The 13392-nt window shown below is 47.6% G+C and overlaps 1 protein-coding gene across 1 annotated transcript in view; it reads right to left on the bottom strand.

The window, feature by feature from the left end:
- CSRNP2 (cysteine and serine rich nuclear protein 2) overlaps window positions 1-13392 on the bottom strand; it is a 31231-nt gene that overhangs the window by 7057 nt on the left and 10782 nt on the right. The window contains exons 2-3 of the mRNA XM_056858769.1: window positions 4860-5108; window positions 2144-2403 (exon numbers count right to left, since the gene is read on the bottom strand). Coding sequence (XP_056714747.1) covers window positions 2144-2403; window positions 4860-5010 — 411 coding nt within the window. The 5' untranslated portion in view covers window positions 5011-5108. The remainder of the gene's footprint in view (window positions 1-2143; window positions 2404-4859; window positions 5109-13392) is intronic.

Below are 13392 nucleotides of genomic sequence, written 5' to 3'. Positions count from 1 at the left end.
TTCTCACTGGATGCCAGGTGCGTGGTGTGCAAGCTGCTGTTGTACAGACCCCACGTAGAGCTCCTTGGAGAAAGTGGGGAAGGGGAAATATCAGTGTAACAAAACGGTAGAGATGACAAACATTTTCACTCTACGGGCTATTTGGAGAGCACAACTCTCTGCTCCCAGATAGAGGAGCTGTCCTCCGAGGCATGAAGATGCAACACACTGGGCTGCGTCATCTCTCCTGCACCAAGACACTACTTCTCCACTTGTTACAGCTTATTTTGCTTCCAAGATGAAATTCTGAAGATGTGAATACTATAGATGAACAAGAAGGGGATGGATACTGAAGCCAGGAATAAGTAACATGGGCAACTTCCAGCCCTGCACTTCTACGAAACCCTTTGTCCTCCCTCCCACTTCATAACTTAAGCCTTCACCAGAGGTGGACCACACTTTTCCAAGCATTTTCCCCACTGCATGTAAAGTGTTACCAGAAACCAAGGCCTCCAGAACATTAAACTCAATGTCGAACTTATCGATGTCCCCCTCGTATGGATGATAAACCACGTATTACCCTCGCACAAACACGCATGCACACACCAAAGCTTCAGAAGCCACATTCTTGGATCAGCAGCTTTAGCGTTCATTTTTCAGCAACTGCTTCTATTTTTGTACAGTTTGCTATTTTATATGCAGTTGTTTTTCCTGTGATCACACCAAGTCTGACTGTGCTGAGTGTTACCCCCGACAGTGTCCTAACACAAATCTCCTCAGCTGCTCAGCCAAAGGGGCTTGGGTCCAAAGCGGTGTGAGGCCCAGTTCTCACAAGTCACACTTGGCGATGGTAAGACCAGTGTTTGTGCTGTACCACTTCAAGCTACAGGTGGGAAATAAATAAATACACCCTTTGCACAGAGATAGTGTGTATCAGAGAGTAAAGGCTCTAGCCTAATACTCTCCCCCAACATGCAAAATTTCTTGGCCCAGGGATTTTGGGGTGGGGGATATAGACACTTTAAACCATGGGGCCATCTCCTGTATCCCTAAAGCAATCCAGGTCCAGACATCGGTTTAGCGACTCATCTGCTGCTTGTGAGAACTAGGCCATGGAGAAGGGATCAGTTGGACTAAAGGATGGGTCTGTGTCTCCTGCTGAGCCGGTTGTCATGGCAGCCAGAGACTGAGGAAGGCCTGATTGGAAATTCTAGGATTGTAGACAGAAGCATCCAGTCTGGTAAGGGAAACCCAGTTGCTAGGCAACCCATGGGACACATAGGCCAGACAGCCAGAAGGCATGATATAGAGAAGGCTTCTAGGGGAGGGCAGCCAGCTAAGGCCTGCAATCTTTCACTGTAACTTCTCAGCCCCTTCACGTACCGGCTTGTCAGATAACAGAAGACTTGTGCAAAAGCAGGAACCAGGTCATAAGAAGAGAGCCACAAGCTGACAGATTCCTTGCAGTCCTGCTATAAGGACCCTGTTGCAAAAAAAAGGTGTTTTCTGGGGAAGCCCTTGACTCACCCCCAGCAAGCAAATCCATGCTAAAGCAGCACGGGTCCTCTGCCGTGTCCAGTGGGGAAGCTATCGCCAGCTGTAGGCTCTTCCGACCTGGGAGGGAGTCCTCAAAGATCCCACACCCTTGGGGTTTGTTTTTTTGCAGAAAGCAAGCTTGCCTCGTCATCCACTGCCACTTGTAAATGCCAGTGTGTTTTCCAACCATACATAGCAACCCCCCCCCAGTACTGTGACAGGAGGGCCAATACTTGCACAGAGCAGCAGAAGCAGGTGGGGGAAAACATGCGAAATAACCAAGTATTCAGAGTTTGCCATGGTTTTCGTTATTGTGGCGCACGTGTGATGTAATGCTAGGGGTTTTGCATACGTACAATTGGGAAATAAAGATCACGCAAGTCTCACCTAGGCACTTGCCTATGGGAAGAACCAAGACCTTGAGGAGAAGGAACAATTAGGACCTCAAATGTTATGGGCTGGCGTAACAGGCCTGCAAAAGTCAATTTCCCCCTGCTGAGGTGCTATACTGCTTGTCTATGTGCCAGAGCATACACACAGCAATATCCACAAGTGAGGGAGGCATATAGAACCCTCTCCGAGAGCAACATGGAGGTAGCTGGGCTTTTATGCCCATTCAAAACTGTACCTTCATTTTCTTGGCATGGAGCTTCTCCTCCTTCAGGTGCTCTCGGAGGATCTCCCGATGATTCACTTCCTGTTCCTGGGCAAACTCACCGAGGGTGTACCTGCGGATGGAGGTGTGGCGCTGGGCCATGCCCAGGGAGCTGCCCCCTTGGCTGGGCACGCTGGTAAATCCCTGGCGCCTTGCAAAATAGTACACAGTCACCTGGCCAAAGCGCACGTTCTTCCTGCGCAGCTGCTTCTGCCTTTTCAAGATGGAGGTTGCTGAGATGCAGAGGAAACAGAATGTTAGATGGCTCCGGAAGCAAGGGAAAGCACCAGCCAGGCAGGTTTGCCTCCTCGTTCCTGCGTAATCTCCCCCCCCCACCCCCTTATCACCAGGATGCCTAAAGATCAACATGGCCACAATTGTATCTGCCATGGAACCCCTATAAATCACAAAACACTTTTCAAACAACATGCTGTCACCTAGAATCAGAGTTGGAAGGAACCACCAGGGTCATCTAGTCCAACCCCCTGCACAATGCAGGAAATTCACCACTACCTCCCCCCACCACACCCCCAGTGACTCCTGCTCCATGTCCAGAAGATGGCCAAGATGCCCTTTCTCTCATGATCTGCCTGTCATAGAATCAGCACTGCTGAAAGATGGCCATCTAGCCTCTACTTAAAAACTTACCACTTCCCGAGGAAGCCTGTTCCACTGACCCTCTGTTAGAAAATTCTTCCTAATGTCTAGATGGAAACTCTTTTGATTGAATTTCAACCCGCTGGTTCTGGTCTGACCTTCTAGGGCAACAGAAAACAACTCGGCACCCTCCTCTATGTGACAGCCCTTCAAGTACTTGAAGATGGTGATCATATCCCCTCTCAGTCTTCTGAGTCTACAGAAAAATCTATTGTCTACACTGAGCGTTTACAGAAGAAAAGAGTGTCTACAGAAAAATCAGACTGAACTGAGATGGAGCCAGTGTGATCTAGGGGTTTCGCTGTCAGATCAGGATCTGAGAGTCCCAAGCTCAAATCCCCACTCTGCTACGGAAGCTTGCTGGGTGACCTTGGGACAGTCACCCACTTTCAAATAACGTAACTCATAGGGCGGTTGTGAGGACACAATGGAGATGAGAATGATGCAGGCCACTCTGGTCTCCACTGGGTAGAAAGGTGGGCTATAAATTAAGCAAATAAATTTATTTGCTCAGTCAAGCCCTGCCCCTGCGCTCCGTCCCATACAGCTACCAGTTTCCAGTTCTTGCTCAAGACACGCTTCCCAAGTCACCCTTTGAATTCCAGCTGGACTGAGCAACAGCGAAACTAAGAAAATTGTACACAAACCTATCAGAAATAAGGGTTGAATTTTAAACACACATTAGCGTAGAATTTCAAATAGATAGCATAGAAAATATTGTCGAAGGCTTTCATGGTCAGAGTTCATTGGTTCTCGTAGGTTATCCGGGCTGTGTAACCGTGGTCTTGGTATTTTCTTTCCTGACGTTTCGCCAGCAGCTGTGGCCGGCATCTTCAGAGGAGTAACACTGAAGAACAGTGAGACACACTGAGAGACACTGTCCTTCAGTGTTACTCCTCTGAAGATGCCGGCCACAGCTGCTGGCGAAACGTCAGGAAAGAAAATACCAAGACCACGGTTACACAGCCCGGATAACCTATGAGAACCAGATAGCGTAGAATTTCAAATAGATATTTCTAAGTACCACCCTGCGAGATGGGTGAACCCATAAGACCTAACTCAGTCCAGAGCTTATCAATCCACTCTGACCATTTATTAGTACATTTAAAGTCCTTTGAGAGCAGAAAAGAGGGAAAATGGTCAATCAAGAAACTGTGGCCCATGAAACTCCTTTGCTGAATACTGCATCGGCAGTTCCTTGGTTAATTCGTTAAGGGAATACAAATGATGTGAAAAGCTGGTAGCTCTGTGAACATACTTTCTCTCAGGATAAACCAGGGAATGGTGAACTCTATTGTGCATTCACAGAATCACAGAGTTGGGACCACCAGGGTCATCTAGTCCAACCCCCTGCATAATGCAGGACATTCACAACTACCTCCCCCCCCCACAACCCCAGTGACCCCTACTCCATGCCCAGAAAATGGCCAAGGTGCCCTCCCTCTCATGATCTGCTTAAGGTCATAGAATCGGCACTGCTGACAGATGGCCATCTAACCTCTTCTTAAAAACCACCAGGGAAGGAGCGCTCACCACCTCCCGAGGAAGCCTGTTCCACTGAGGAACCACTAGGATTCCTAGGAGTCAGAACTTCCAACCCCATAAGGCCCCATATACAAGAGCCAACACTAATTTTGTGGCTGAAAGTTACGAAAAATGCTCTGATTGCAGTCATGACATTTTCATTCTGCAAGAGGGATGATGCTAAGTCCCAGACACACAGTTTGAAGGAGGATGCAGGAATACCGCCCTTGAGAAAAGGATGTTCCAGGCAGCTTTTCTTGTCCAGAAGCAGTCACACTGAACCCCAAAAGCCACTATCGCTTGCTTCACTTTAAAATACTCATCGTGGTGGTATGCTATTTCAATTTGGTTCAACACTGGAAAAGCGCTGCCTGAGTGGGACTTCTGCAAGTTATCTGCTGTTAAGTAACATAGGCAAAGTCTACCGCAAATACAGCTGTAAGCTTAGCACTGATATCCCGAACGGAGTATCCTGTATTTCAAAGGTCCCCGTGTCCAGGCCACTTACGTATGAAGCCCGTAGAGCTGGGAGGATTGACGCTGTCGCAGCTGTCCGCACTGTCGCTGTTGGAGATTTCATCGTCGGAGTTGGAGATGGGTGAGCCCACGTCCACATCATCAAACTTCCTCTTGAGGCTGGCGCTGGTGATGGCATCCATTGGTCTCTGGCTCGCATGGAGAGCCAAAGAGCAGAAAGGGGACTAGTGTCAACGGAAAATCTTCAGCCTCAGGCCTATTGATGGGATTTACCAGGTACCTAATAGAAGAAGAAGAGTTGGTTTTTATATGCTGACTTTCTCTACCAGTTAAGGGAAACCCAAACCGGCTTACAATCACCTTCCCTTCCCCTCTCCGTACAGACACCCTGTGAGGTAGGTGGGGCTGAGAGTGCTCTTACAGAGCTGTAATTTGCCTAAGGATACCCAGCTGGCTTTGTATGGTAGTGTGGGGAAACAAACCCAGTTCACCAGATTAGCCCCTGCTGCTTATGTGAAAGAGTGGGGAATCAAACCTGGTTCTCCAGATAAGACTCCACTGCTCCAAACCACTGCTCTTAACCACTACACCACCATAATGGACAGTAAGTGGAGGGAAGGGGAATAAAAAAGGTTTAAATGTAGCCACACCATAAAAGCAATGCAGTGCACAGACCCACTCTAGAACCATGCCTTCGGCCCCAGCACCCTGCTGTTTCCTCATCACTGTCTTGGTATGTGTGTTAAGTGCTGTCAAGTGGCTTCTGACTCATGGCGACCCTATGAAACAATGTCCTCCAAAACGTCCTATCATTAACAGCCTTGCTCTGGTCTTGCATAATGAGGGTTCCTTGATTGAGGCTTCCTTGATTGAGTCAATCCATCTCATGCTGGGCCTTCCTCTTCCTTCAACTTTTCCTGGCGATGAATTAAAGCTCAATCGTGCGCCATACTAAACTTCCATGCTCGTCTGAACGCCGTGCCTTCAGCAGTGCTAAATGGAAGGTATGGCCATTTACCCTACTCAGCAAGATTTTGCTCATCTAACATGAAGAAAGCTGATATGCTTTCTCACATGATGCTGGAGTGTCCCCATTTCAAACTGCAACATGACCAATAGATTACTCCGATTGTAACTAAACTACCTGCCACCATAATAGGTGATAAAATAGTCCCCTTTTTGCTGGTGGACAGAGATTCAAGTATATCACTAGCAGAGCCCAAGTATCTCTCCACCATATTTTCCTTAAATAGAAAAAAAAACTCCCCATTATCTGCTCAAGACCAGTGGAGTCATGGGAGCTAGGAAGGAAATACTCAACCCCCCAAGTCTGCTTCAAGCCAGAGTCCACTTTTCACATTCACTCGTTTAAGCAGCCCAGCCACCCACAACTTCTGACCACTCACAAAGCAGCCAATGCTTTGGAAAGGCAGCTGTGGGAAAGCAACCCCCTTCAGTCTGTACAGCCTACACATGCCCCTCCCCGCCACACATATGGAAGAGAGGGAGTGCAGATTCACAGAACCTGTTGCTGATTCTTTTCCCTCCCCAACAGTGTGTCAAATAGCTCTAGTAGAAGCTTCCTCTTCCTACAACAGATCCCAAAAGATGGGTCTGGAGAAGTATCTTCCATATCCAAGTTGCCCCCCCTCCCACATTCTACACACAAACAGCACAAGACTAAGCTCCAGTTACACTCTTATGAAGTCAATGGCTTTAAGAAAAGTGCTATAACACCCACAAACATCAACTGTCAGGGGCCGACAGCACTCCTGGATGAGATTGTTTTTCTGCTGACACCAACCACCTACCTCTGGCACAAGGATATGCAGCACAGGGGTTGGATGTCAAGGCTCTTTCCTACCAAGGGAGGATTCCCCTCTTCGGCGCCAACCTATTGATGAGATCGGGCTAGCCTGGGCCATCCCATACAGATCGCTTTTGAGGAGTGGGGTGTGCATGCACAAATTCACTGCAACGACCCAAACTGTTCTTGGCACAACCTGTAATGCTATCGTTTTTATTTTTTATTGCCATCAAGTAGTCACATCTGACTTATGACAACCCTGGGTGGGGTTTTCAAGACAAGAGATATTCGGAGGTAGTTTGCAGTTGCCTGCCTCCACGTCACGCCCCTGGTATTCCTTGGAGGTCTCACATGCAAATACTAGCCAGGGTCAGTGCAGAGAGTGTGTGACTGGCCCAAAGTCACCCACCAAGCTTCCATGGTGCGAGTGGGGATTTGAACCTGGGTTTCCCAGTTCCTAGTCTAAAACCTTAACCACTACACCACGCTGGCTCTTTTAATACAAGCACCTAACGGCAGCTTATTGCATTCATGTCATATCAGCACATCCTCCTGAAGCGCAAGAAAATGCTTTTAGTTTTTAGGGGGTGGGGAGCCATTTACACATAACTTCGAAGTATGCCCCTATGAGCCCATGCTTGCAAAGAGCTGCATACTGCCAACACATGAAAATACAAAGGGAGTCAAAAACTCTTTCCAGACTATTTACCTGCAGCAGCTCAGTCTATAAACTCTAAAGGTATTTTGAGGCCAGCCCTATCTTTGTCCGGCCCTATCTAACTATGTACACCCACGGCTTACAGATCTCCATAAAAGACCTCAAAGAGTTCCGCGGGGCCAGCAAGACGGAGTTCTTGCACCAGGCCTATGGGGTGAGGACAGCCACAGGTTGCCATCTATTGCCAGCCTCCCTCCCCTCCCTCCGATTTTATTATACAGACTGAGGGTCTGATTCAGTATAAGGCAGCTTCATGTGTCCATGTGTCCAGAACTGATCTGAATTTTTTTTCAACAACCGGTCTGCTGATGTATGCCATCAATATGTAAAATTTTATCATCTTTGTTTTAACGCTTTTGATGCTTTAATTATGTGACTGACTGTTTTTACCTTTTATGGTAATGTATCGGCTGTAACCCGCCCTTGACTAGGGATTGACGGCAGGCTAAAAATTTGAATAACTAACTAACTAACTAACTAAAAGTGCACCCCGGAACACAAGGCTCTAAAGCAAAACTTAATAAGTTTCTTCCCTACCCCTCACAAGCCCTCAAGAAACACCCCACCCCCAAAGATACTGGGGACATTTCTGTGTGAGTGTGGGTAAAGCGCCTTCAAGTCGCAGCTGACTTAGGGTGACCCCTTTTGGGGTTTTCATGGCAAGAGACTAACAGAGGTGGTTTGCCAGTGCCTTCCTCTGCACAGCAACCCTGGTCTTCCTTGGTGGTCTCCCATCCAAATACTAACCAGGGCTGACCCTGCTTAGCTTCTGACAGCTGACGAGATCAGGCTAGCCTGGGCCATCCAGGTCAGGGCGGGGACATTTCTAGCAAACAGTTAAAACCTATAGGTAGGGATGGGAGAAACTTTTGACCAACCAGGGCGTGGTCACTCGGCACATGCTCAAGATCCCTTCTTTAACCTGCAGGCCTCGCCCTTTGCCTTTAACACACATCACTCCAATATCCTACAACAGCAATGCTCACTCAGCGGTGCTTGGAAGCCACACAGGTTCTTTGCCTGGCCACCTGTGGCTCTTCCAAGCACAGCTCTACGTTCCAGAAAAGTAGGCAAGGCCACTGCCGGGTAGGGCTTGTGGCTGGCATATGGTCCCCACCTTGAAACATCTGCCGCCAGAGGGATTGGAGAATGGGCAAGATGCAAGCCTCCCTGAGCTTCGGGCTCCATGCTAGGGATGGAAGTAAAGGAAGCTTTTTAGAAACTGGGGTAATGTCATCATTAGTATGGACCCAATATAAAAACAGTTTTATTTTTAAAGCACAACACAACTGGCCGATGACAATTACATCAAGGCTGCGGCGATGCAGTGGTCCTGTGTATAAGGCCGGATCGACATATGAAGCTGAATGAGGTCGTGAAACGGGGTATATCATGGCTGAATGCAAACCCAGATAACAAAACTCCTTGCAAGTCGAAAAGTTAGCACCGAGAGAAGTTCTAACTACCCCTTCTCCTGAAGCACCAGAATTAAACCTGAAAGGAACTTTAACATTTGTATGTGTATGTGCCATCAAGTCAAGCTGACTTATGGCAACCCCATACGGTTTTCTACGCAAGAGGCGTTTGGACGTGGTTTGCCATTGCCTGCCTCTGCTGAGGGCTGAGAGAGAACTGTGACTGGCCCAAGGACACCTAGCAGGCTTCATGTGGAGGAGTGGGGAATCAAACTTGGTTCTCCAGATTCAAGTCTGCCGCTCTTAACCACTTTTTTAAAAAAACATGAACACATGAAGCTGCCTTATACTGAATCAGACTCTTGGTCCATCAAAGTCAGGATTGTCTACTCAGACTGACAGTGTCTCAGGTAGAGGTCTTTCACATCACCTAGCTGCCTGGTCCCTTTAACTGGCGATGCTGGGGATTTAACCTGGGACCTTCTGCTTGCCAAGCAGATGTTCTACCACTGAGCCACAGCCCCTCCCCAAACATCCAGCTTGATAAAGAGTTCCAGGTAACTTGTAAGCTTGCACGCTGTTTTGTGTCATACGTCTTTCTTGCAAACCCTTCTCCTCACTCCAGATATCGAAGGGCTGATATAAAAGCAGTAGTAGGGAGAGACAAGCTGAGTAACCCTTATCCGGACATCCGATATCTGGACTGACACGAAAATCACACTTTGAGCCAGCAGGCAGGCATTACTCACAGGCCCTCAGCAGCAGGCCAATTTGCTTTCTGATGGTTCAATGTATACAAGATTATTTGAAATATTGTTTAAAATTACATTCAGGCTATGTGTATAAAGTGCATATAAAGCATAAATGAATTTTTGTGTTTAGGCTTGGGTCCCCAAGGTAACTCATTGTGTATATGTGAATATTCCAAAATATGGAAAGATCCCAAATACGGACCACTTCTGGTCCCAAGCAGTCCAGATAAGGGATACTCAACCTGTATGTAGGTAATAGTGGTATGTTATTGTATGTTGTGTTTGGGATGGTGCGCAGGTCACACAGTAGTCATGTGGCTCTTTTGGTTGATGGTAATTATAAATATGGCTCTCCATGAGCAGAAGAACACCACCATCGTAAAAGTCCAACCCCCTTGCTCCTTGTCTGAAAGGAATAAGATAGAAAATGACAGATCACAGAAAAATAATTGGAGGGGAAAACAAACGAACTAGATGTACCAAAGTTCATGCAAACCCACTTCATTTTTATTGTTTTGAGCGCTAACTTTTTCAAAAAAAATTTAAGCTACAAGGAGAATTTTAGACCCCCTGCATACAAACTGTTCTTGCACAAGGGCGTAACGATTCTGCAGATGCCAGTTGCTCTCCTATTCCTGAACACGTTTACATGCCAGACATATGCGGTATGCGTTCCGCTGACTCCAAGTGATTAAATCTGCTCCCGGTTTTTGGGCACTGGGCAGACACCAGTAGAGCAAGAGTCATGCGCACACAAATTCCTCGAGAAGACAAAACAGGGATCCTGATCAAACCTAGTCTTTGGCTCTGGCAGAGTGGAACCCAAAGGGAGATTGCAACTGTTTTACCACCCAATCCACAAAGGAGTATACTTGTTTATGCCAATTATTACAGTGGTGCTATTACACCATATCTACCATCTTTTTAGTGCGTGGCTGCAACTGATTTTTTTGTCACGGCTGGCACGGGTCCCAGATCAGGGCTGAAATCAGATGTTTCAGAGAACGGTACACCGGCAGAAAACCAGCAAGAGATTGGAATGGGACAATCCTGCCAATCTATTGCAGTCACATCCTAATCTTCCAACAGCAAAAGACTAGCTTAAACGTTGAAGCACAAGTCACAATATTCCTTCCAAAAGGCTTAAATGGGCACAATTGAAGGGATGACCTAGATCATCAAGCTTTTAACTCATGAATTCAGTGCAAAGGAAGTTTAAATCCAGCTTCCATACCACCACTACTACTTCTTCATCCAGTACTCTAAAATGGAGAGCAGAGCCAATGGGAAACAAGGGTTTCTCATCAATCCCACAGCTGAACAAGAGCTGCATGGAAGCATTTTCAGCACCAAGGACCACCTCTGATGACTTTGCTATCACTGACTCAAACAGGCAGAGGGGACCAGAAGGCAGAGGCCTGGCAGGTGTGCTGCTTCACCCATACCAGTAGAACGTGTGTGTGAAAGATCAAACAAACCTTCAGAACTGACAACGAGCCATTTCGTGATCAAACCACCATCTCCTAGCATGCTTTTGCCCTGTCCAGGTAAGAGTCAGAGGTGGAATGAAAAAAAGAGAGGATAATTTTGCCTTAAAAACCTGAAGCAGACTGTAAAGTGAAGCCCCAAGGTACTGAAGCAGTACTGTTCCCTCCCCAAACCCCCCAGCACCATATCACCAGCACAGTGTTTGAGTAATGTGCCTTTGCTTTCTGTAGCAAGTAGGGTGCTAGTAGGCAAAAGACGAAAGGCAAGGCAGAAGTGCTGGAACAAGAGGTGCCGGGGCAGTTGGAAGAAATATTAGGGAGACTTTTCCCCTCTCGTCCTGATGGAAGGGAAGATACAGAACATTGTGAGATGAAGAACACCTTCTCCTTGAGCCTTCCAGGAGGTTCTGGCAAATGCCATGGCAGGATATTGTCGAAGGCTTTCACAGTCAGAGTTCATTGGTTCTTGTGTGTTATCCGGGCTGTGTAACCGTGGTCTTTGTATTTTCTTTCCTGACGTTTCGCCAGCAGTTGTGGCAGGAATCTTCAGAGGAGTAACACTGAAGGACAGTGTCTCTCAGTGTCAAGTGTGTAGGAAGAGTAATATCTAGTCAGAAAGGGGGTTGGGTTGAGCTGAATCATTGATACTTTTTGCAGGACAATGATTCAGCTCAACCCAACCCCCTTTCTGACTAGATATTACTCTTCCTACACACTTGACACTGAGAGACACTGTCCTTCAGTGTTACTCCTCTGAAGATGCCTGCCACAGCTGCTGGCGAAACGTCAGGAAAGAAAATACCAAGACCACGGTTACACAGCCCAGATAACCCACAAGAGCCATGGCAGGAGTTTGATTGCCCGTATGCAGGGAGGCACAAAGACACACTTGACAAACCCTAATAGAAGCATACATTCACACCACTGCCTATTTTGGGAAGATTCCCTGCCCACATGTTCAGCAATTGCATCTGGCGTGGGGGGCAGAGCGCCATCTGCCACGTTGGAGCCTCTAGTATTCCTCCCCCCCAACACACGCACACACACACACAATGCCGATGACACTCCCCAGCAACCAATCGGAAGCACCTCACTTAAAAGCTGCATACGAGGCTCTACTGCAGAACATGCTTCGTTATGAGGAGAGACTCGAAACTGCGATCCTGATGATTCCATGGAGACCCCTTCCAACTACACAGAGGAGTCTCGGTGGTCACAGTGTACGGTCACTTCCTTGTGTGGCAGTGGTACCGTGCACGCAGCATACCTGGAGAGAAGAAATTCTTGCTGGATGCCAAACCCTTTCCTATGTTTAGCCACCAGCTGTGATACCAGTAACTTAAACTCACATCCAAAGAAGTGGTAACTCAAGGTATCTGGATGACTTTACCATTCCCTCCCTCCATGTCCCCTTTCGGCTTCATCAGTATCCTATGGGGTGGGGCTTCTGAGATTATGTTCTATTTTTCCATTAAGAGGAAGGTGGTAAAAAACGGTTGGACCAGTCCCACTTTGGCAGGTGCGCAAACCCATCAGGGCCCTTTAGACAGAAATCAGAGCTTAAATCTCTCTCTAGGGAACAAGCATTAAATGGCTTACTGGAAAACACTCAGCTGACACACACGAAAAGGATATACACGACAAACTCTCCTTCTCACAGGGTGGAGGCCAGGCTTGTCTCCCTGAACTCACAAGAAAGAAGAGTTGGTTTTTATATGCAAACTTTCTCTGCCACTTAGGAAGAATCAAACCAGCTTACAATCACCATCCTTTCCCCTCCCCACTACAGATACCCTGTGAGGTAGGTGGGGCTGAGAGAGTGTCACAGGCCCAAGGTCGCCCAGCAGGCTTCACGTGTAGGAATGGGGAAACAAATCCAGTTCACCAGTTTAGTACCCACAGCTCATGTGGAGGAGTGGGGACTGAAACCCAGTTCTCTATATTAGAGTCCACAGCTCCAAACCACTACAGCACGCTGGCAAGCGGGCAGGCCTCAGAAAACCTCTGGGCTCTTACTAGTTATCCCTGCGCTGGCTATGGCACAAAGTCATCCAGGCACAAACATTGCAATATTGCTATTTTTCTTCTGGGCAGGCCATGTGTGCTGTGAATGCGGGCTGCAAGTCCTGATTTAGCAACAGACACTATACTTAAAATACGCAGTACCGTCATTCATTAATCTGCAGTCTGGCTATTGCCAGAAAGCGCAGCTCCATGTAAAACAGGAGACTGAAGTCCGCATATCCCTTCCCGGAGGCCAGCAGCCAGAGCCCCAAAATGAGTTGAGTTAAAAGGCCAGGCCGCCTTTCAGCCCAGACGGTTAACAGCACAGGTAAGCCTGGGAATACCAGAGGGTACATCCCCCAACTCTACATGTATCAACCT

This window comes from Euleptes europaea, chromosome 1 (genome assembly GCF_029931775.1).
Source record: "Euleptes europaea isolate rEulEur1 chromosome 1, rEulEur1.hap1, whole genome shotgun sequence".
Lineage (NCBI taxonomy): Eukaryota > Metazoa > Chordata > Lepidosauria > Squamata > Sphaerodactylidae > Euleptes > Euleptes europaea.
The sequence above is the reverse complement of the archived record's forward strand: the minus strand, read 5'-3'. Positions and strand labels throughout refer to the sequence as shown.